The following is a 22,285-nucleotide window of genomic DNA, read 5'->3' as shown; positions in this document are numbered from 1 at the left end:
CGTGTACTGTTCCTTGTTCTGTACTATGTTCCGTGTTCTGTTCTGTGTTCTGTTCCATTACAAGGGAACCAAAGCAAATGTACTTATCAAACTAACCTCTGTGAGTTTTGCATTATTATATATTTCAGCACTGAACTCTTAATACTTCTGCATTCATACGTGTTTAGCATTTCGCGGCTACTAGTAGGCTACCTGGTTGCGGTGGAGCTAGTTTTAAGTACTTTGTAGGCTGTTGGGTAGTTTAATTTTGCATGTTAAATCTTTAACAGTGAATAAAGTACTAACTATAGCTGTAAAACAAGTGTGGTGGAGTAAAAACTACAATATTTGATCCTGAATTGTATTGAAGTAGAGGTATAAAACAGCATAAAGGGGCCATTTAAGTAAACGTACATCAAAACTGTACTTCAGTTACCTTCTTGTCAATAAAAAAATACAACAGTAATGATCAGTATTAAATGCTACACAAACCCATTAAGTATTTAAAATAAAAAGATAATCTAAATACCGATTTGCAGGAGAAAGCACAAGAACATTTGCATAAAAGTACAGCGGGTACTTCCCGTCCTCGGCTGCCTGGTCCTGTAAAATCTCACAGAACTGAATAAAACACACAGACCACGTGAGAACAATCAGTGTTCATCCCTTTTATAAAACATTCATAATAATTCAAGTATTATTCAAATTAACTTATATCAGTGGAGTGCAGCAGGTTTTAAATGTGTTCCAGTTAGCTTTGGCTGAATCAGCAGGTGGTTTCACGTAACTCTCAGCGTACTGTCTTCAACAGCAGCTCGTCTTCATCAGGTATCCGTTAGGTTTGACTCGTCTCTGAAAGCAGCACAAGTTTCTGGAATCGATGGCTGATCTCTGCGGGCCCCAAAGACACCATCATCTCGGCTACACTGGGCCCCTGCTGCAGGTTCAGAGGAGACCAGATGATCAGAGGTCAGTGAAGTAACGCAATCAAACCGCACAGGTCGTGAGAAGCAATCACAATCTACTTCCTCTTTCCACATTACTGTGGTGAGTGAGTCACAGCAGGATTTCTGAGGCTTTACTATCATTTTTAAAACATGCTATTTTAGAGTTTAGCTTAGTCATGATATGGACAGAAATACAATAAAAAAAAGGGACTTGTGCAATTTAAACAGTCCAGCAAAAAAATTTGTCATTTTTGATGAATACAGCTAAAAGTGGTTGGATGCATTGCAGAGGTGGAGTTTGACAAATACAGTTGCAGAAATGAAAATAGCAAGTGAGCTGTAAAAAAATGATTTAAAAAGGATGTTATCAGTTCCTCTGAGAGTCAAAATGATCTTAAAATATTACACTGCAGGTGCTGTTATTGAGGCAAACAAAACAATATCGATGGCAATAAAAGGCTCAGAAAAACTGTTAATCTTTGATTTGTTAACCGAGAGAGCAGCCGACAGCATGAAGCTGGAAAAGTATGATCACAAGCTTTCATTTAGATCATTTTATGGAGATATTGTGAGGACTGGACATAACGGCAAACTCCTGTGATTAATATTGGGACTGGAAAGAAATACAGTGAGGGTAGAGCACCGAACAAGACAGGCACAGAATCAGCACCGCCTTAAAGGCTCGTCGAGTCTGATCAGTTCTGAGACGCACGCCGGAAAAAAAAACGTGGGAGCAATGCACGCACTTTTATCAAGAGTACTCGATTAAATATTGCAATGCTGTAACATTGTACAGTTTGAAACTAACTCCATGCAGTAGAACCAGAAATATTGCGTTTTTCACTCCACACATTGTTCTTAATTGTCACAACCTGGAGCCGACATTACCCACAATGCAACTTAACCAGACAATTACCCACAAGGCACAAGGCTGAAGGGTTGACACATTTTTGTTGGGGCGTACTGGTTACCTCAATGGGATTTTTCCATTGCATTTTGGATTATTGTAGAAAATAAGCTCTGCAGCAATCAAACGTTTATGATGTTTTGTTCAGTAAGATAATCCTCACAAATGATTTTGGACAGGACTTCAAGTCACCACCACTAAGCTGTAGTGTTTGTGTTACCATCAGTCTTAAAAATGTTGCGTTCAGGTACCTGCAGACCACTGAGAGCCAGACGTAACAGCTTCATCACGTCTCTGTATTTGGTGGCTTTAGTCTGCTTAGCCAGAGTCTTCAGATCTTTACTGAGGCGATCCACTGCCAGCTCCTCACCTCGCTCAGCTATTAATCTGCAATGCACACACACACACAGAAATGTTTATAATCCTGTAAGGTAAAGTGAAACATGCAGTTGGAGAGATTTAACTAATACTACATACTTGAGCACTAATGAAGCAATGTGCTGGGCCTCTGTGGTGAGCGCTGCCACCTGCTGGCTGGAGACGGAAGGACGAACCCACAGGTAAGAGTAAGCAGGACTCACAAGCTCCTTAAGAGAGGATATGTGACCCTGTAGAGAGGGGAAGAGACCAGTTTCATTATTACTGTGAGAGACACGGCAGCAGTATTGAGAAATAAGAGTAGAAGCCACGTCGGCTTGCCTGAAAGTTAGAGACAACGAGGAAAAGTCTGAGGAAAACTAAAACCTATTTGTCGCAGATTATCATAACAAACAGTATCTAAATCCCTTCAAGTCTTTGAAGGAAACACAAGACAGTTGAGACTGTTTGCAAAATACATTTTGTCAATACCAGGGGCAAGAACTCACAGATTACCCACCGATATGAATTAGTTTATGGATTCCACATAACTGAACTTTTTAAGTAATTTAAAAGCCTTAAAAATCCTCCCATATTTCCTTTGTTGCTCTGAACTGAAAATAAACACACAGCACCACCAAGAGGACAAACACCGAAGTCTCGAGCATCATTGATGATAAACATACAGTAAATGCATTTGCAGTTATTGTACACTGATGACAGAATGCTGGAAGATGCTGTTATTGGGTTCAATGCTTATAGATAACTTTAAGCATCTAACAATAAAAATGTGATAGGAACATATGGTAACACGGTTTGAATACATCTTCATGAGTATGCTGTTGTAGTTACCTTACGAAGATGCAGCACCCGCCTGATATAGTCCTCATGTAGTACTTCCTCATCCTGGATCTGTGCCGTACAGGCCTGCTGGATCTGTCCCTTCAGATCTCTTATCAACAGAAGACACTGCTCCTCATCTTCAATACGGTGCTGCAGGTGAATTCTGCACCAATCAGAGAGTTCACTGATAAATGAACAATTAGCTTTATAGGGGAGAAAAGAATAACCATGCTAGCATCGCTATGAGGCTGCACATTACGTAACAGCTCAAAAAGGTCAGACCATGTTGATACCCAAAGGGCTTATCGGCTACACAGCGGACATTGAAAGAAAAAGTGAAACATTTTAGGAAATGCGCTTATTTGCAGAGGAAGATGACTCATAACTGTCTGGTAAATATAAAGCCACAGCCTGCAGCCGATTAGCTTAGCTTGGCTTAGTGTAAAGACTGAAAACAGGAGGAAACAGCTAGCCTGGGTCTCTTATAAACCAAACTTTACAAAACGACAGTTTGTGGTTTTTTGGGGGGCGATGTGGAGGAGCATTTCGTGCCTGGTGCAGCAACTTCCTGAACTTGTCTCAGTTGGTTGCCTGATAACCTCACAGCGATAGCAAGACTCCAGGAAGTCACTTAGTTCACATAAGCCGATAATAACATGATAACACGCAACGCCTTGTAAATCCACAACGGGTTGTTTTTACACTTTGATTTACAGACAGAATGTAACGTGTAAAATAGTGAGGTCTGAACTTGCTGGTAGGCAGATTTTGTTACCTTTGACTAACCTCACATAGCTAGAACAATCTCCACAGTGCTGTGTCAGCATTAAAGAGGGGGTGGGGGGGAGAGCTCCGGTTTATATATTTCTATAAACCAGTAACAGTCGTCTTGGGCGGTGCTGAACTTTGATGATGGACCTAGATGAGAGGTCCACAGGATCATCAGTCATTACCACTCCTTCTCTGAGAATCATAGTGTTCACTTCATGGTGATAAATTGAATATGGAGCAACAGGCATCTCTATTTCGACAGAGCAACACTGCTGTCCTCCTGTTACTATGATAAACACGACAATACAGTACAAAGACAGACAAGGAGCTCTGACTTACCTGTTGAACTCTGGTAGTTTTTCCAGGTCTAACAGAGCAGAATGTGTTGTGATCTTTGAAGGGTTAAACTCAGAGATCAGTTCATCTATCCTCCGTCCAATTCGATTGTCTGTAAAGCCACATATGTAATTTAGAAGCATGTAGTCTGTATATTAAGGCAGATCATTGTTTCTAGATGTAATTGTAAATGCTAAATATGCAATTAAAAGCATCACAACAAACGCTTCTGTTCATTCCCTCTCCTCCGTCACTCACTGTTGAATCCAGACCCACAGTTGGTGGTGATGTCCAGCAGGGCTTCGGGCAGGACTCCGTCTCTCTGGAAGCTCTGAATGAAAATATCCCCCTGCCTCTTGGACAGTTTAGTGCCATCTTTGTTCATCAGGAGCGGCAGATGTCCGAAGGTGGGCGGCTGCCATCCAAGAGCCCGGTACATGAGGAGGTGTTTGGAGGTGGAGATGAGCCACTCAGACCCCCGTAGCACGTGGCTGATCCTCATGTAATGATCATCTACTATGTTAGCAAGGTGATAGGTGGGAAAACCATCTGCTTTCATCACTACAGGGTCACCCTCCACCTAAAAACAAAAACAACAAAAGTAATAATGCATAAAAACAGCAGAGAGAAAGGGAGAATTGATGGTCTTCGCAACCTAAATAGATGAGTGACTCTATCAGACATCATTTAGTATGAACCCCACTGAAACACTACAAATCGGACCTGGGCCACCTCGTGATGATTCCGTCCAAAGATCAGATCCTGAAAAGGCTCAACACCCGCATCCAGACGAAACCTGATCACATGTGGCACTTTCTGAGCCAGTTTCTCCTGGACCTGCCCGGCCCGGAGGTGACGACACCTGTTATCATACCTGGAGGAGAGAGAGAGAAAGAGAGAGTGCGACACAGTTATCTTCAAGCCTGGGAGAAGATGATGAGGTGAAACTGTAAATCGTGTGTGCGTTTGCGCTGCAGCCACCTCGGCGTCTGTCCCGTCCTTAAGGCCTCTTTTTTTAGCAAGTCGAGTCTCTGGGAGCTGCAGAAACAGCAGTAGGCGTGATCGCTCTCGACAAGCTGCTGGGCAGTCTGACTGTAGAGGTCCAGTCTCTGAGACTGCAGGTATGGACCGACTGACCCGCCTCGACGAGGACTCTCGTCTGGAGGTACACCTGGAGGTGAGAGGGGGCTTAGGTGAAATCCCAAGAATTACCGTAAACGGGGACATAATTAACCATTTAATTAAGATATTATTCAGTACTAAGTGTACTGATCAGGTTGATCCATGAACCCAATAACCGTGATGGATCACATGACTTCAGAACCTACCGGCCCACTCCAGCATGTCCTCGATGGACTCTGCAGCACCAGGTACCAGCCTGCTCTGATCCGTGTCCTCCAGGCGCAGGATGAACGAGCCGCCATACTTCTTGGCAAAGATGTAATTGTAGAGAGCAGTTCGGAGGCCTCCGAGGTGTAAGAAACCTGCAGCACAGAGTAATGTGCAGTTAGAAACATCAGAATAATAACAAAAATATCCAAAGAGACTGTTTTTCAGATGCAGAACAATATTAATAAAGAGAAAAAGTTAACTAGGGCTGCAGCGAGAAGCTTGAATCATGTGCAGCTTTTTTTCTGCATGTCTATTCATTCTGTATAAACTCTGTATTTCTGCACAGTTGATACTAATATCATGAGTAGTATTCATTTGTACAATTAGATTCCAGTGATGGCCGTGTAGGATTGTTTCTGACTCGTGTTACCCAAACATTCCCATTAACTCCAGAGAATTGTGTGGTCCAAAATCTAAAATATGTTGACGGTGAGCAGTCATTAAGTTCCAGCCCTCTCTCTGATCTGTTGCTCTTTGATGGGGAATGTGTGGTGTAGTAAAAAGATCAAATTGACCCAGTTGCTAGCTATCCCTCTGGATGACCTTACGAGACAGTTTGACAGTATTCAGGTTGAGGACCTTACCTGTCGGACTGGGTGCAAACCTGACCCTCACTTCACCCTGAACCGTTGAGCAGCGTCTTGTAGCGTTCAGCTGGAGTTTAACCGGCCAGTTTCTGACCGCTGACAGGCACCAAACACATCTCAACTGCATCATATTACAGTTTTACATTCGCTAAGCTGTTGTGTGTAAATGTTGACGACAATTACTGAAACTGCATTTCAACGACAGCAAGACAAAAACACGAGACCTTATAATACCAAAAAGTTGTCCCTCACATGTGTACAGTCTGTGGTTCGTAGGTTAGGAGGCGTTTGTTTGGGTCAAACACGATTTGAGTCTTTTTTTCTTCTTCGTCGAAACAAGACCGGAAGACGAGTTGAGCGTCCTGAAGGAGCCTACTGCCACCCAGCGGAGGAATACATCATTACTCCTTCTTTATTATCAAATCCACAAGTACAGTGAAGCAGTTGTTGGCAATGGAAATATTGGATTTCAGGCTCCCTCTAACAACACTCATAATATATATATATATATATATATATATAGCCTACTTGTACTTTAATCAAGTATCAAAATGTTCCACTATATTTCAGAGGGAAATACTTTAACTCCACTAAATTTGTTTGACGATTATAGTTACTTTTCACATGATAATACTAATTACCTAGTACACACATTTAAAACTGGCTCCACGTTAACGAGCTACAACATAACAAAAAAGCTCTAATATGTATTCATTAGTGATAAAAACAAACTAATATACTGTAATATTCTATAATAGGTACTCGTACTTTTAGTACTTTTACTTGAGTAACATTTATATATGTATATGTGTGTGTGTGTGTGTGTGTGTGCTTGACGTTTCTGTTCAAGATGTTGTTTACTTCTGGAATAACTTACTTCATACCTGAACCAGAAGAATAACTAGTGCCTATCCTACCTGCGATCTTCCATATGTCTGATCATAAATAACATTTTAAAAAAGTGTTGTTTTTTTTGGCGAGATGTCTGGACCTTATATTATATTGATAATGAAGTTTACCATACTGTTTGTGGATAGTGTCTAAAATAAAGTGCAATCAAGTCTGATTTTTGTATGGTTGTGGTCACAAATGTCCTATGTATATACATATTATATATATATATATATATATATACATATCAGTCATATATTATTAATTTAATTATTTTTCCAGCAACCCTCAAATCAAAGAATAAAGACACTTCACGCACAATTTAATTGTATTTTCCCTTTAACTCTCGAGATGCAAGTATCATGTGTTATACTTAATGTGATTATAATTAATTTAATATTATTTCCATATATAAAATGTGTATATACGCTTTGTTGACATCATATTTTGAAAACCGGATGTTGTCTCACGTCGATCATTCCACTAACTTTGCAAAGTCCCTCACAAAGCCAGCCTCTCTTATTTTGTAAAAAGACTGAACCAATAGCAACCGTGAGTATTGTTGACTGACACTTCATAGAGCCAATGAAATAGCCAATAGCCAATCACAGCACAGTAGGGCGGGACTAGCCGCAAAGCGCGGTACATGCTGTATCAGTGCAGTGGGGGTGTTTTTAGACTTTGCAGAGTGAATGATGGCGAAACGTACTAAGGAAACAATGCCTACGTTTCAAGAAAAGCTAATAAAATGTATTGAGCTTGAAAATGACGAGTCCTTGGACGAAATATCGGACGAAGAGAGCTACGTGTCGTCTATTGACTCCGAGGCAGATGCGCCGTTTCTGCAGGAAGGAGACAAGTTAGTATTCTTTTATATTATGTAACATATATCTGTACATTTTGACATATATAAGCTTTTGTCTGAATTATGAATTATTCTTGTGTGCATGGGCGGATTATGAGACTGCTTTGGATCAATACACCAAGACTTTGAAGTTGTTAAGCAGCTTTTTGTTGTTGTTTGTAGTCGTTGCGTATCTCTGTGTTGTTTGTGTTTTTGTAGTTATTTTGGTCTTTTGGTTGATTTTTTTTTCTTTAATCAATGAAATGCAAAACAACCCTTATTGTTGTGGTTTGGCATCTATTTGTGATTGTTGTATGTTTTTTTGGGACAAATTTTTAGTGTCCCTCTGGTTGGTTTCTCTTCGAGTGACATTTTATAGGTGAAGGCCAGGAGGCCCCCGACACTTTGGGCCCCTGTGCCCAGTATGCCTGTTCATTAATCCTTGTTTCTCGTGTGCTTCCCCAGTGGCGACCTGTTGGAGGGAGGGAGATGGAATGACGCCGACGATCCGGACATAACACCACCACAGCCCACATTCAGACCCACCCGTACACCAGGACCCCAGCTCCGACGCAGAGCTACCTACACAGCCCTGCGGCTTTTCCAACTTTTTTTCCCTAACTCCACTTTGCAGACAATCGTCCAAAACACCAATGACCACGGCTCGACTCACTCAGCAGCCTCCGACCCGTGGATTGATCTGACATTGCAGGACATGTTTTCATTCATGTCCTTAGTCGTCTACATGGGATTAGTGAAATGCTCTGCGTTAACTGATTACTGGCGAGGGGGGGAACTGTACGGCTTGCCGTTCCCGAGACAGGTCATGACCTGCACGAGGTTCCTCAGGATCTGCCGGGCCCTTCGCCTCAGTAGCCCGGCGGCGGATGCTGCAAATGAGCAAAAGAGGGGCACGGCAGCCTTCGATCCTCTCTGTAAAATAAAGCCACTCTACCTGGAGATGAGGGACGCCTGCATTAGGAACTATCACCCAAACCAGGAAATTGCCATTGAGGAGCAGATAGTTGCCTCCAAAGCCCACATTGGGCCCAAGCAATATATGAAAAATAAGCCCATCCGCTGGGGATTTAAACTCTTTGTCCTGGCAGACTGCAGGAGCCGGTTTACGTGGGACTTTTTCGTCTACCAGGGAAAGTTCCAGGGAAACAGCGGCCGGGGTCTCTGCTATGATTCGGTGATGGAGCTGATCGACACGAGGTTGCTGGGCACCGGCTACAAGCTCTTTGTCGGCCATTTTTACACAAGTCCCACCCTTTTCCGCGACCTCTTTCAGAGGGGGATCTGGGCGTGCGGAACCATCCACACGAACATAGTTGGTTTTCCGAAAACGAAAAACAGTCTGGACGCCAAATCTCCCCGCGGCAGTTTACGCTGGATCAGGAGGGACTCGCTCCTCTTCATCCAGTGGAGAGACGCGAGGGACGTCTTCATGTGTTCAACAATCCACACGGCCCATGCGGATGACACAGTGCAGAGGAGGGTCAAAGGTGACGATGGGCACTGGCTGTTGAAGGACGTCTCCGTTCCACCAGCGGTGAAGGAGTACAGACTGTATGTACTATTTTTTTATTTTATTAATAATGAAGAAGACAGCTTGTATATATTCAGCTATTTTCTGTGTGCTTGATGTTTTCTTGGTTTGGTACATTTTTCTTAATGTTGTTTTTTCCCCGCTGTCCATCCAGGTGCGTGGGTGGAGTCTCTAACTCCCAGACAGGGCCGTACAAAGTCCCCCACCAGACCCAGAAGTGGTATAAGATGTTCTTCTATCAGTTCATGGACATTGCAATCGTGAACGCCTTCCTCCTCCACAAAGACATCGCAAAGAGTAAAGGACAGACGCCTCTGCATCAGAAGGCGTTCAGAGAGAAGCTCGCAGAGGAGCTGGCGGCGGCGGCGGTGGGGTCTCCCTCCACAGCCAGACGCGCACCTCCTCCTTCTCCTCCTCCTCCACCAAGCGGAGCACATCACAGGCCCGTGCACATCAAGGGGCACAGCACCACTGGTCGGCTGAAGTGCAGGCATTGCCATGGGAAGACGCCGGTGAAGTGCTCCTCCTGTGATGTGCCTTTGTGCTTTCTTCCCGGTCGTGACTGCTATAATGAGTGGCATGTTGCCAAAGGCCTGTAAACGTGCGTGTGTGTGTGTGTGTGTGTGTGTGTGTGTGTGTGTGTGTGTGTGTGTGTGTGTGTGTGTGTGTGTGTGTGTGTGTGTGTGTGTGTGCGTGTGCGTGCGTGCGTGCGTGCGTGTGTGTGTGTGTGTGTGTGCGTGTGTGTGTGTGCGCGTACTGTTCTGTATGTAAAAACCTTTTTATACACTGATTTCCCAATGTAGTATTTGTTTTGACTCTTTTATGTCCACAACCTTTCGTCACAAGAAGGGGAAATAGGCTGATAATCCTGATAATAAATGTGGATACGGGATGACTTTTCATTAGGAAAACGCCTGTACATACACTTAGAAAAATGTTTTAAAATATTCATTTTCTTGGTGATAGAGCGCTGCGAGAATGAGTCCTGAAACCTATAAATGACTCAGCACTTTTTGCACTCGTCTGAGAGTCGATGAGTTTTTTGGTTAGATGCCTGAAATAAGGTCCGTGGTTAACACAAGCTCAGTTAATATCCCTTTTAGTGAATTTTGAAGCTTTAACAAGTCCTAGGATAAAGTAAGAAGTGGCTAAATGAGACTACAAAACCGCCTTTAGCCTCGTGTAGACTCGCAGTCGTGTGACCGTAGTGTAGTAGTTTGTTTATAGCCTGACATTTACGTTTCAAAAATCATTAAAGTGGTGTTCATTTGTGAAGATTATCTTGCTGAACAAACATAAATGAATAAACTTGTGTTTGCCATAGAGCTCACTTTCTACAATACTCCCAAATCCAGTGGAACGAGCCCGATGGCCCAAGGAAACCCGTGCGACGATAACTTCCGGGTTCCCCTTCATCCCTTGCGTCCCTCTGCAGTTTAGAACTTAAACTACGGAAGGGGTCGTCGCAGTACAATCACAAAGACTCATTCTGCACCTGCAACCATTATGTCCTTGGAAAAGATAGAAATAATAACAGTCCCTTAATGTTACTGCAGAGTATACAACTAATTTTAGCCAGATGATTTAAGAACACGAGCAGTGTGGAGTAGGACGAAGAGGAAATGTAGCAGAAAAAGAAGAGAAGACGGGCAGAAGAGCAAAACTGGAGAGAAATTTACATGCCACAGACTTACTCACGGAAAGTAAAAAACTAAATGAATTAAACTGACAACAGGTGGTGGGAGACACCAGTTTAAGTAGTCTAATACATGAACTCGTACAGAGAACTATGATGCAATGTGCCACTGAGGAAATCACTGCAAAAACACCCTCGTACCAACTCACAGAGTCACATGTTCAACCCCAAGACCTGCTTTTCTATTGTAGATTGAAATGATTGAAATGTACGCACATTCCCCACCAATCCATGATTGTAATCATGTTTTAGAAAAGTTAAATAAACTTACAATGTTGGAAGATATTATTTCTAGAAAGAAAGATTTTAGTAATTCAACGAGATCCCTAAATGACTGCTTAAAGTAAAGTGTTAATGTATTTGTGCATCTTCAATCTGGGACACACTAATGTGTTTCAATATTCTTTTATAGTATAATTAATCAAATGGCCTCTGACGGAAATACAGAAGTAGCGTGACCTGTGAGTTAGTATCTGTAGTAGTTTTAACTTTATTCTTCAATTTCTGAGTAAACAGGTTACTTTTACAATGACCTTTAATCAGTTTCATGTTTCACGTGATTAACAAACCAGTTTAACTCGATCTTTGTGTCTGGTGTGTGTGTGTGCACGCATGGACATGGCTGGTATTGTTTGTACATCATCGTGGCACAACGTGCTCCTGTATTCACCCACTGTATCTGGAGCTACCACAGAGACGGTTCTGAGAGCTTTGCCGGGCGGTTATATTTTCGATGATTGTCGATTTTGTCAACGCGATAGTCACAACCGAAACCTCACACACTATGTGAGCTCACAATGAAGGCTGAGGTTGAAGATGGGTGTGGTCTGAGCAACGACGCAGGATGTAGGGTGGGGAAGGAATGACACAATGACTTTACGCCCACTGGCCCAATTTGGTGTCGCGGTTGGTGTGATCCCATCACAAGATGGTCTCTGGTGTTCTTGTTCCTTCTTCATTCAGGCATCAAAGCAACAATGGCAGACCTTGAAATAATTGTGAGAGATATAAAGGAAATTAAAGGAAAACTCCTGTATGTTGACCATCTCTCTGCACGGTCTGTGTTGCTCTCAAAGATAAACAGACTCAATCGTTTGTGACTCTAACTAGATTTATTGAAGACACAGCTTATATATCCTCAAACAAATACTAGGGAGGTTCAACCTGCTGAACAACAATAAGATGCAACTTCATACTTTGTGTCTCCACACTTTGTGTCTCCATTCTTTCTCTTTTCAAGCTCTCTTTCACTCAGCCATTCATGTACAGAAAAGCCGGCCGTCAATGAACACACATGAACACATGCGCATACAAACACACATACACATGAACGAACCAATTGCAGTGAGGCAGAAAAAAGCCAACCTTGTCCGGCCCACTTGTGCAGCACCAAGGAGTCAGCCGGCATTACCTGTGTCACTGTCACTAACAACACACCCTACAGCAGTTTACTGGTGCACCTGTGTCTCCGGTGTCAAGAGCGAGAGAACGAGTTATACACCGGCACTTTACAGCTCCTGAAGGACTCCGGCTAAAACCGAGATTTGGTAAGAAATCTGGCTTTGATTTCATGTCATTTTATATTATATGATATAATCATAATATATAGTTTAAGTGTTGTTGTCAAGGTTGGATGTTGCTCCTATTTGAGCTTTGCTAAGCAATTGAGCTTTGCTAAGTTTGTGGTGTATAGTGGCAGGTCATACAGCGATAGATGAATGCGGATAAGGTAAATAAAATCTGTGAAGTAATCACTTAAGGTACCATGATCTGGTCCTTTTTGTTGTGTGAGTGTGTGCTTCTGGCAACAACATGCTGTTTGGGGATTTGAGCAGTGGGAATAATAAATTCTGCCTCATTAAAATGGGGTTAGGGTGCTCAAACCTGCACGAGTCTAATATAAAAAGGTGACTTTCTAAATGACCTTTAAAGAATAATAATTGCTGACAAAATTACGTTTTATTATTTAAAATTGTGTTATGTTATTTATGGCTTTTTATGAATTAAGTTCTTCATGAGGAAATTAAAGTGAAAGTAGCAACACCACAATGTAAAAATGCTCCTTTACCAGTAAAAGTCCTGCACTTAGTACAGTATTAATCGCACATTTTACATTTTAAGTATCAAAAGTAAAAGTAGTCTTTAAGTAGAATGCTTCCTTTCAGGGTATTACTGATGATTTTTATGAATGTGTACATTTATTGAAGTGTTGTAGTTCCTCAATGTTGTGTCAATTTTAGCTTCGATATGCTAGTTACTCTATCGCACCATATTTTATAAGATGTAGTATATTGTAGTATAAGTATATTTTGCATGTAAAATCTTTTGCAAAGTAACTATAATTGTCAAATTAATCATGATGTAGTGGGGTAAAAAGTTTAATAAGTATGAAGTAGTATCATATGGAAATACTCAAGCAAAGTACCTCAAACTGTACTGCTCTAGGGGGACCGGACCTTCTGCTCCCTCCCACTGGAACGCTCTCCCTCAGCACCTCAGACGTTCTCCTTTATTGTATTATCATTATTATATTTAATTATTATTACTTAAGTGCATTACTTGAGTAAACGTTCTTTGTTTTAAGTATGATCAAATGATGTCACTTGACTTCTTGCATTGTTCCTATCTTTACATCGAGGAACACGATGGAAATAAGTCTGACACCTTTTTGTTATATTCTTGACATTTTTGTATTGAACCAAAGTGAAAGTGAGCAACATTCTGCAATTTGAACATTTAATAATAATAATAGTATATTGAATTTGTATAGTGCTTTAAAATGTACTCAAAGGCACTTTACATGGCAAAACCAGAAACAATAAAAGCAAATACAATATAAACAAAAGAGATGACATAACACAAAAACATACATAACTAGCTTCACGAGTGTTTGTACAGAAAAATAAAATAAATCTTAGTCCATCACAGGTACATTTGTTATAACCTTCCAAATAAAACATTTGTAATCTATAGTTTATAATGTGTAAGATAACATTGTAACTGTTAACCTATGTTGGGGGATTGTGTAACATCGTTTTGTTTTGTCAAAATCCTTTCAGAACCCATTCCATTGTCTTTTTCTTCTTCTTACATAATACAAAAAAACTAAAAGGGAAATGGGAGACGTTGTGTGTGTGTGTGTATGTGTGTTAACCAGCCTTGTTAAACAAATATGTTCACACCACTTCTGCTAAACTCCAGATTTGAAAATAGTGAATTAGTAACAAAGAATATACAGAATATTATTTGTCTTTCACCTGCCAGAGCTACAAGTGTGTGATGTAGATGAATGATCCTGAACAAACATTTGTAGTTGAACCAACTATTTATGGGTGTGTGTTGCAACAGATGGCTTTGAAGGAAAGAATCAGTGGGTGAAAGTGTTAAAAGCGAACTCATGGGCGTGTTGTACCCGTCTGGTGGGGACATTAATCTGACTACGTTAAAATTACAAAATGCACATCCCCATAACATAATTCATACATTTTAATTGAAGACTTGGTTTAAGCGGTGAAGGAAAGAGTAAGTTTCCAGGACATTAATGCAAAGCAAATGTTATGTCTCCAAAATTCATGAAAACATAACTGTGTGTGCGTGTGTGTGTGTGTGTGTGTGTGTGTGTGTGTTTGTGTACTTATATTAATACGTTGTGGAGACTGTGGTCACACAGTCACATTGTGGGGACTCACCTCTCCTTTGGGGACAAAACGCTGCACTAATTCCTATTTTTTACATTAAGAATAGACCAAATGACCGTGTGTAATGTGTCGTAAAGAATCATCACCTGGCTCCCCACAGCTCTATGGAGTCTTTTATTTTGAATAACTGTTTTGGTTTCACGGCCTTCAAACTCCGCTCTCATCAACCTAGTTTCCAGCCGCAGCAGGCAGCTGTTTTTGGTAAAGCTCTGATAAATCTGCTGTACATTACCTGCCCAGCACCAAACAGCAAACAGACAAAGTTAAAGACTAGTTGGTGAGGATAGCAAAGTACCAAGCAAGCTTGGAATATTGGACTTACATTACATTTGGAGGACAGAAATATGACTCCAAATGAATGCTTATGTAATCATGTCCATTGTAACTTGCTAGGGCACATACTTTCATGTTATAGGACAGATTTTAGCACGGTAGAATGTTTCCCATTTACTCGTTAGACTTCTTTGAGGCATTTCAAAATGCTAACATGTTCATACGGAGGATATATAATATAAATATGCTACATTTGTGCGGAGTGCTAAGCTAGGCAACCTGTTTATCTCTCATGACCTGGCCACCTGATTTATAGTGGAGTGAAGTGGAGTCACACGCAGTACCAACCCTGGTACACCAATGTTGCCCCATATCTGCAGGGTGTCTAAATGGGTAAATGTTTGTAAACATGTTTACACCATAACATGGCCATGTTGTGTTCATAGTTTGGTCTGCTGCCCGCCAAGCAGCCAAAATAAAGTCTATTGAAGCAGCTTTAAATGTTACTGTTGAGACTTGGTTCTTGGTTGGTTTCAGGGTAAACCTCCTGGAAATGAATGAAAATCAATGCAATGTCATCCTAAGTGGCAAAAACAGGTCTGCGTGTGCTTTATTTATTTGCCATTTTACCATGACGGCTGCTGAGAGATGTGAGTAGATTAGCAACAACATGAGAGACAGGACAAATATCAAACCCATCATGGGGAAACTCCCTTTTCTTGAGTTATATTTAGTTTTAAAAGTACACACACTGCTTTGAGATGATTTTATACTGCATAGTTGAAGGCATTAGTAATGAATACTGTGACTACTGTTCTGGTGACATTTTACTTAATATATTTCTTTCGAGAAGGGTGATATCCTCGTCTTTTTGTTCATTGTTTGGAGATGAATGGTGTAGAGTTTCAGCATTCTTTCCACCAATGCATCTTTTGTGTCATCTTTGTTCCACTAAGTTAAAGGTAATGTCACTTACTGTTAACATTTCTCACAGCCACTCCCTGATTCATATCTGCTACCAAACACACAGGCTCCAAGCACCATTTCCACTGACAGCGACTGGACAGCAACGGGCTGACTAAAGATGTGATGTGATTCACGTTGACAAGCCTAGATTTCATAAGAGCAAAAAGTGGCCCGACTCTGATAAAAACTACTGAACAATATTCCATTCTGTACTTACTATCGTCAACCACGATGATATAATGTTCTTCAAATTTGCTATAACCTTAAAAGAAGATTTGTAATTTGTAATAAACATTTGTAATTCAGACTTCTGATCCATCCATTAGTGTTTACGTGCTTATTGGTGTAGTGGCTCACTGTGTCAACCGCTTTCTCTGATTACCTCCCCAGTGAATTTCAACATAAAGCCCTGTCATCCCATGAGACTTGTCACATCATGATATCACGCTACCTATTTCTACTGGTGTACGTGCTGGGGAGCTGCTTAGGTAAGAGCAGATTTTCTGCCTTTTCTTTTCTGTATCAGTGTCAAGATCTATTGTCAAGAAATGGCCAAAGACCAAATCCACTCTCAAAGGACAAGGTTGATGATATAAACCAACAATGAATTTATGCTGCTAACAAGTGCATCCAAAGCCTGATGTAGCTTATTCCTCCGTTCAGTTGAGCAAAATCTTTAAATCATGTATAGTAGCCCCACTGTTTGACTGGGTGACATGTTCTTTTATTGTGATGAACGTTCAATGTTTAGTAAGAAATGATAAAGGTAACATGAGGTGAGTATTTGATATTGAAATGGTCCGTCAGGGGGTGAAGTATTCCTTTAATGTGTTGTTGGTTTTGCTCTTTTCACTGGACTTGTGGACAATAGAAAAACTGCACATTCACTAGCAAGGACCACACCATCAAATAGAAGGGTTTAACATATTTATTAAAGGTAAACTTCATTGACATGCAAGGCTTGAACTTCGTATAATTAATGTTTGAATGTACAATGGCAGTCTATGGCATCAGACTTTGGCTATACAAGACAATAGGATCCTCAGAAGGATTAATTCACTGTTGGTTTTGGTATTTGGTATAATATTAGCTTTTAAAGACTGTAAAGTCACTGCACATACCTGGACTTTCTTGGCCCATTTTGTTATGGATGTTTATTTTCTTTATTTCCCATATATGTGATTAAATACAGACAACAAGCATTGGGATATATCCAGTGTAGATCAAATATAATCGAATAGCTGACGACACGCTCTTTTGATTTCAGTTTGTCAGAATTAAAAAAATAATTTGGACATTGGATAAAGAGTAATCCATCATAAGAATGGAAAAAAATATCCTTTTCTCCAACGCCTTGCATTTATTATCTATATCACTACGGTTATAGCTCAAATCTCTATTTAAATTAGGTTAGATTTTGGATGACAGTGGAATACAGAAAGCTATTATGTTTAAAGCATAAACAATTATCCTCTCATAAAAACATGTCTCATGATAGAAATGTCCTAAATATGTCTAAATATAGCTTAAGTCCTTTATATTCTTGTGGGAGCTCTAACAATGAACTTTGTCTCCTCCCAACAGGGACACCAAATGCACAAAGGTGAGATCAGAAAGTTGTAAAGGAAAATCACACACAACATTATCATTACAAAACCAGTGGAGGATACAATTTCCACTTGTTAAGACCTCAACCTGTTTTAATTGTTATGGCCTGTCACCTCTTGTCATTAAACTTTGGCCGTGTTTGTTCACTTCTGGGAATCTACAGAAATGAAACCTGTCTTGCAAGAGGAACATGTGATCAGGTGAGTGATGATGTCACATACTTATACAATGCACTATTGCCTAATTGTGCACCCGAAAACAAACAAAAGGCTAAAGAGAAATCTCCATTCTGTTCTTTTATTATATTGATACATTTGGATTTATCATCATAATCACATTCTTCCCAAAGGTTCAGGGACAAACGTCATGTTCTGATTTTATCTGCCCTTTGATGACGATTTCTCAGATCGTTTTCTAAACAACAAAAGATAAGACAAGTTCTGAAGTGGCGAAAAAGATTCAGGATATGGTGTGAGATACTAAATATAGTCCTCTTTAGCTAGCAGAGTGACTTCAGCACTTGTTATTATTTTAGAGTAGAATATTTGAAGTTATAATTTATAGTTTCTGTAGGGAAATGGTAGGCAGCAACTGTTAAGTGCCAACAGATGACCAGGAATGCGTGTGACTTCTCTGTCACTGTCTCAACTTGTGTCAACTGCCCAGATGACATACCAACAAGATCAAACGAGTTTCCATGTTGTTTCACAATTTTCTGACGAAGCTTGATAAAATATTCCTTAACAGAGTTTGTCAAAGCATCTGATGCATTATCTAACTGCATAACAGAAATATCTGTATGCTAGATGCAGTGAATTAAGAGTGTGTGTCTTCAAGCCAACATCCATAGGAACGTACAGTACAGATGAAAAAAGAGACTACTGGAATATTATATAGGCAGCTTTTTATTTTACTGCGTATACTTTTACCTGACGTAGCAGAAAAAACCCACAGGTGGGATCAATACCACTGAGAATGAGCCTGAATGTAACATCAGAGTGCCTTGAAAAAGGGAAGCTAAATGGATCGCGGCCAAATTAATATTATTAATTACACCTGTGATTGTCCTGCTATTACATGTCAAAATGTCTGCTGTGTTTCTGTCCACCGTCTGTACACGGCAAGCAGGAAATATTTTAAATACTTTGGTAATTGTTTTGCCAAATCACAGTGACTGGCTAAACATAGCCGAGTGTGTAATTAGCCTATCAGTCACAAATAGCACATTACGGGTCACGTTAAATGTTATGAACCCTTTATGTCAGCTCAGTATTTGTGAGCTCCGATTTCTTTGGAAAGAAGCTTCCTCGTTGCCTCCACTGTGGCTTTGGTTGGATTATTGTACCGTGTATCAAATTGTTTCTGTATTGCTCAAGTTTTCCCTTTGCCCGTCATTCCAAGGGGCCAGATCCGACCTCTCACTTCCTGCAGTGTGTGGGATTGCCATCGAATGACACAGGGAGAGACCACATGCGGAGGCTGAAAGGAATGCTTGAAGCGACGATGGACGTTTATACCTTCATGGTATGGCTTAATGTTTTTCAGCTGACACGCAACGGAAGGAATGCTGTCAGAAATTCCCCCGTACCGGTTGGTGTTGTTATGCCAGTTGTGTTTTCTCTATTCAACATTCATTCTTTGCAGACGGGGCAGATTAACGGTGTGGTGACTTCTGTGGAAACTATTATTTTACTGAATATTTAATGTCAAGTGTTTGTGTACTTTCCCCCCCACACAACATAAATGCATTTCTATATTTCTACGACTTCGTCATCTCACCTCTTCAATTAGTGTTTTTTTCTACTCTCCTCCATCACAGAGGTCCAGCATGACGGGAGTGCCACTCCTCGGCCTGCAGGGAGAGCTGGCATTAAACCCCGGAGCAGACCCCCTCCAGAACGAAGCCCTGGTCCAGATGTGGATGGAGGTCAAGATAAAACCGCTGCTGAAATCTGTCACCAAGCACTTCCTGTCCTGCCTCAGCACCAAGAACTTCAGCTGCTCCACCTACCAGACTGTGTACGTCTGAGTCTCTGGTTCACATGCATGCTTCTGTTACCTTTGTTACAACAACTCACCTCACCTTCTCTCTCTCTCTCTCTCTCTTCCTGCAGGGTGAGGGAGCTCAGCCACCATTATTCTGAGATGAATCCAGTCAGACAGAAGTGGATCTACACATTCTTTATGTACCCATTTCTCTCTGGACACAGAGTAGTTGGTAAAGTTAATGTGCATTCTTCGACTTTATGATAAACTAGAAATGACTTAGACAGCACATACCTCCATAAAAAGCTGCACATGTTGCTAAATTAGTTATTTCTGTAATAGTTCCAGAAACACACTCGTATAAAAAACAACTTTATTTGAGTCTGATGCATTTAGATTAAAGGCTGGTGGTCAAGTGTTGTTTAAATATGAACCTCATCAGACCATTTTCCTTCTCTGTGCACCTTGGAAGTAGGTGAATCTGCATTAATTTCAATAATAGAAAATGTTGACATACTTTTTTATTATATGAAAAGAAGGTTTTCTGTTAATCTTCCGGAAATGTGCAGCTACATCAGGTGCTTCTCAGAACAAACCCAATGTGTTGACGTCATTGTATTTTCATTAGAAATGTGTTGTTGTTTTTTTGCTCTGATAAAGACACAGTAGTCTTCAGTCAATCAGTGTGTTCCCCAGGTTTTTAAAATCTGTGTCTGGTTCTGGATCATCATACACGGGAATCATTTTGTCTCATAGCGGTCATGATTTTTGAGGAACTGCTTTATCCTGCCCAGTGATTTTAAGATTGATTAAGGGAATTATATGAATTACATGAATTATGTATAATTCCCCATTAACCAAACTCACAGCCATTACATTTGGAACCATTTTTGATTGTTGCTGTAGTGGCAACTATAGACACAATGCAATCAAATTGTGCAGAATCAGGAGTGTGTGCACGGGACATCAAAATGTGATTGTTTTTGCACAGTGAGACGTTTATATGTCAACTTATTCACACCTACAAAAATTGGCAAAAAATTATAGGAGACTGGTATGAAGAAAGAAAAAAACAAACAATAGTTTCCATAAATATAATGTGACAAAAACCTCCCTGATAGATTAATTAGTTACTGAAGTTCACAGCAGCCTAGATGCAATGTACTAAAACCTGAACTGACACATTTATATTTTGAGATTTGTTAACATACGAGATTGTTTATATCTTCTGTATATGTGCACAAGTGTTGACTCAGTGTGTGTAATATCTGTGTAGGTTGTGTGAGCCCACAGCAGAGCAGCACAGAGTGGTTGATGAAGAATTTTGGTGCCTTCAGAGCCATGGCCCGACTGAAGGACTTCTCAACACTCAACATGGTCTTCAGTGGAGTGAGTTCCCTTGAGATTCCCTCAACATTTATCGGATTTCAACCCTGTGTACTATGAGGTTACCAGTCAACCTCACAGTGACACAATGGAGGACAAAGTTTGTCACACTTCTACTTCTTCATCTGATCCCCCTCCTCTCTTCTTCCTTGTTTTTTTTTTTTCTCCTCCCCAAAGTTGGAGGTTCTTCACCTGCTATCTCCAGCGCAGAAGGCTGAGCTGCTGCTGAGGCCTGAGGTCGCAGGTTTGGACAATGGCACTCTAAGCCTGGTCTTCCACAGCTTGTTAGCAGAGGGCCCTCCCCACCAATGGACGACCCCCGGAGAGGGCCACAACTGGACGAGCCCCGGAGGGAGCTACAACTGGACGACCCCTGGAGGGACCCACAACTGGACGAACCCTGGAGGGGGCCACAATTGGACGAGCCCCGGAGGGAGCTACAACTGGACGACCCCTGGAGGGACCCACAACTGGACGAACCCTGGAGGGGGCCACAATTGGACGAGCCCTGGAGAGAGCTACAAATGGACGACCCCTGGAGGGGGCTACAACTTGACGACCCCTGGAGAGGGCCACAACAGAATGACCCCTGGAGGGGGCTACAACTGGACGACCCCTGGATACCCTTCTACCTATCCTCCACATCCCACATATTACCCAAGCCCACCACCGTCCCCACACAACAGCTTCAGAGAGGTACTGCAATGTGGCGTGGATGTACCGATGCTGCCAGGCTTTAATGCTAAATCACCCATCAAGTGTCTGAATCTAAAATTATTAATTGTTTTGTTCAAATCTTTGGTATTTATTTTTCAAACTTCAAGGGTAAATCAATGCTGTTGGGACAAACAGACACACAAGATATAGTGGTTTTTTTGATTATGTAAAGCTGGCTGAACCAATATTCTTATAGAGCAATGGACTAAATGACTAATGTTGAATAAGTGGCCGTTCGTGGTGATGAGCCCACACAGAATTATCACCAAGTCTGCAAGTTCTTCTCAGCTCTGTTGTTTTGGTTTTATGGCTGGAAACATTACTGTTTTAATTCACTCTCACAGTTCTCCGTAAAGGAATAGTTTGACATTTCGGGAAATACACCTATTGGATATCTCGCTGAGGGTTAGACGAAAAGATGGATATGTTTGATGAATGCACTCTACGTGCTCAACACCAAACAGCTAATGTTGCTGCGTATCTGCTCGATGTGTAAATAAGTAACTGCATTTATTTAAAAACTGTATGAGGGGAAACCCCTGTTTAAGG

General features: G+C 41.1%; 3 protein-coding genes across 3 annotated transcripts; 2 read left to right on the top strand and 1 right to left on the bottom strand.

Annotated features, from left to right (window-relative positions):
• Window positions 1-814: 814 nt before the first annotated feature.
• Window positions 815-6,432, bottom strand: ears2 (glutamyl-tRNA synthetase 2, mitochondrial; the record flags this gene model as incomplete). Its single annotated transcript, XM_079158812.1, has 10 exons — window positions 6,117-6,432; window positions 5,469-5,624; window positions 5,122-5,311; window positions 4,864-5,014; window positions 4,399-4,720; window positions 4,144-4,252; window positions 3,043-3,196; window positions 2,311-2,441; window positions 2,085-2,220; window positions 815-916 (listed from the first exon to the last, which is right to left on the bottom strand). Exons 1-10 carry the CDS (start codon window positions 6,247-6,249, stop codon window positions 815-817), a joined length of 1,584 nt encoding a protein of 527 aa, XP_079014938.1. The 5' UTR covers window positions 6,250-6,432.
• A 2,167-nt stretch (window positions 6,433-8,599) lies between these two features.
• On the top strand, window positions 8,600-10,005 carry LOC306696331 (piggyBac transposable element-derived protein 4-like; the record flags this gene model as incomplete). Its single annotated transcript, XM_079159916.1, has 2 exons — window positions 8,600-9,426; window positions 9,561-10,005. The coding sequence occupies 2 exons, from the start codon at window positions 8,600-8,602 to the stop codon at window positions 10,003-10,005; spliced, it is 1,272 nt and encodes a 423-aa protein (XP_079016042.1).
• Window positions 10,006-12,523: 2,518 nt separating this feature from the next.
• Window positions 12,524-22,098, top strand: LOC306696330 (uncharacterized protein; the record flags this gene model as incomplete). The annotated part of the gene is made up of 10 exons (XM_079159915.1): window positions 12,524-12,649; window positions 16,430-16,527; window positions 17,624-17,642; window positions 17,811-17,847; window positions 19,049-19,171; window positions 19,467-19,666; window positions 19,762-19,865; window positions 20,910-21,022; window positions 21,197-21,715; window positions 22,081-22,098. Exons 2-10 carry the CDS (start codon window positions 16,476-16,478, stop codon window positions 22,096-22,098), a joined length of 1,185 nt encoding a protein of 394 aa, XP_079016041.1. The 5' UTR covers window positions 12,524-12,649; window positions 16,430-16,475.
• Between the last annotated feature and the right edge of the window lie 187 nt (window positions 22,099-22,285).

Source organism: Pholis gunnellus (assembly GCF_910591455.1).
Source record: "Pholis gunnellus genome assembly, chromosome: 5".
Classification (NCBI taxonomy): domain Eukaryota; kingdom Metazoa; phylum Chordata; class Actinopteri; order Perciformes; family Pholidae; genus Pholis; species Pholis gunnellus.
The sequence above is the reverse complement of the archived record's forward strand: the minus strand, read 5'-3'. Positions and strand labels throughout refer to the sequence as shown.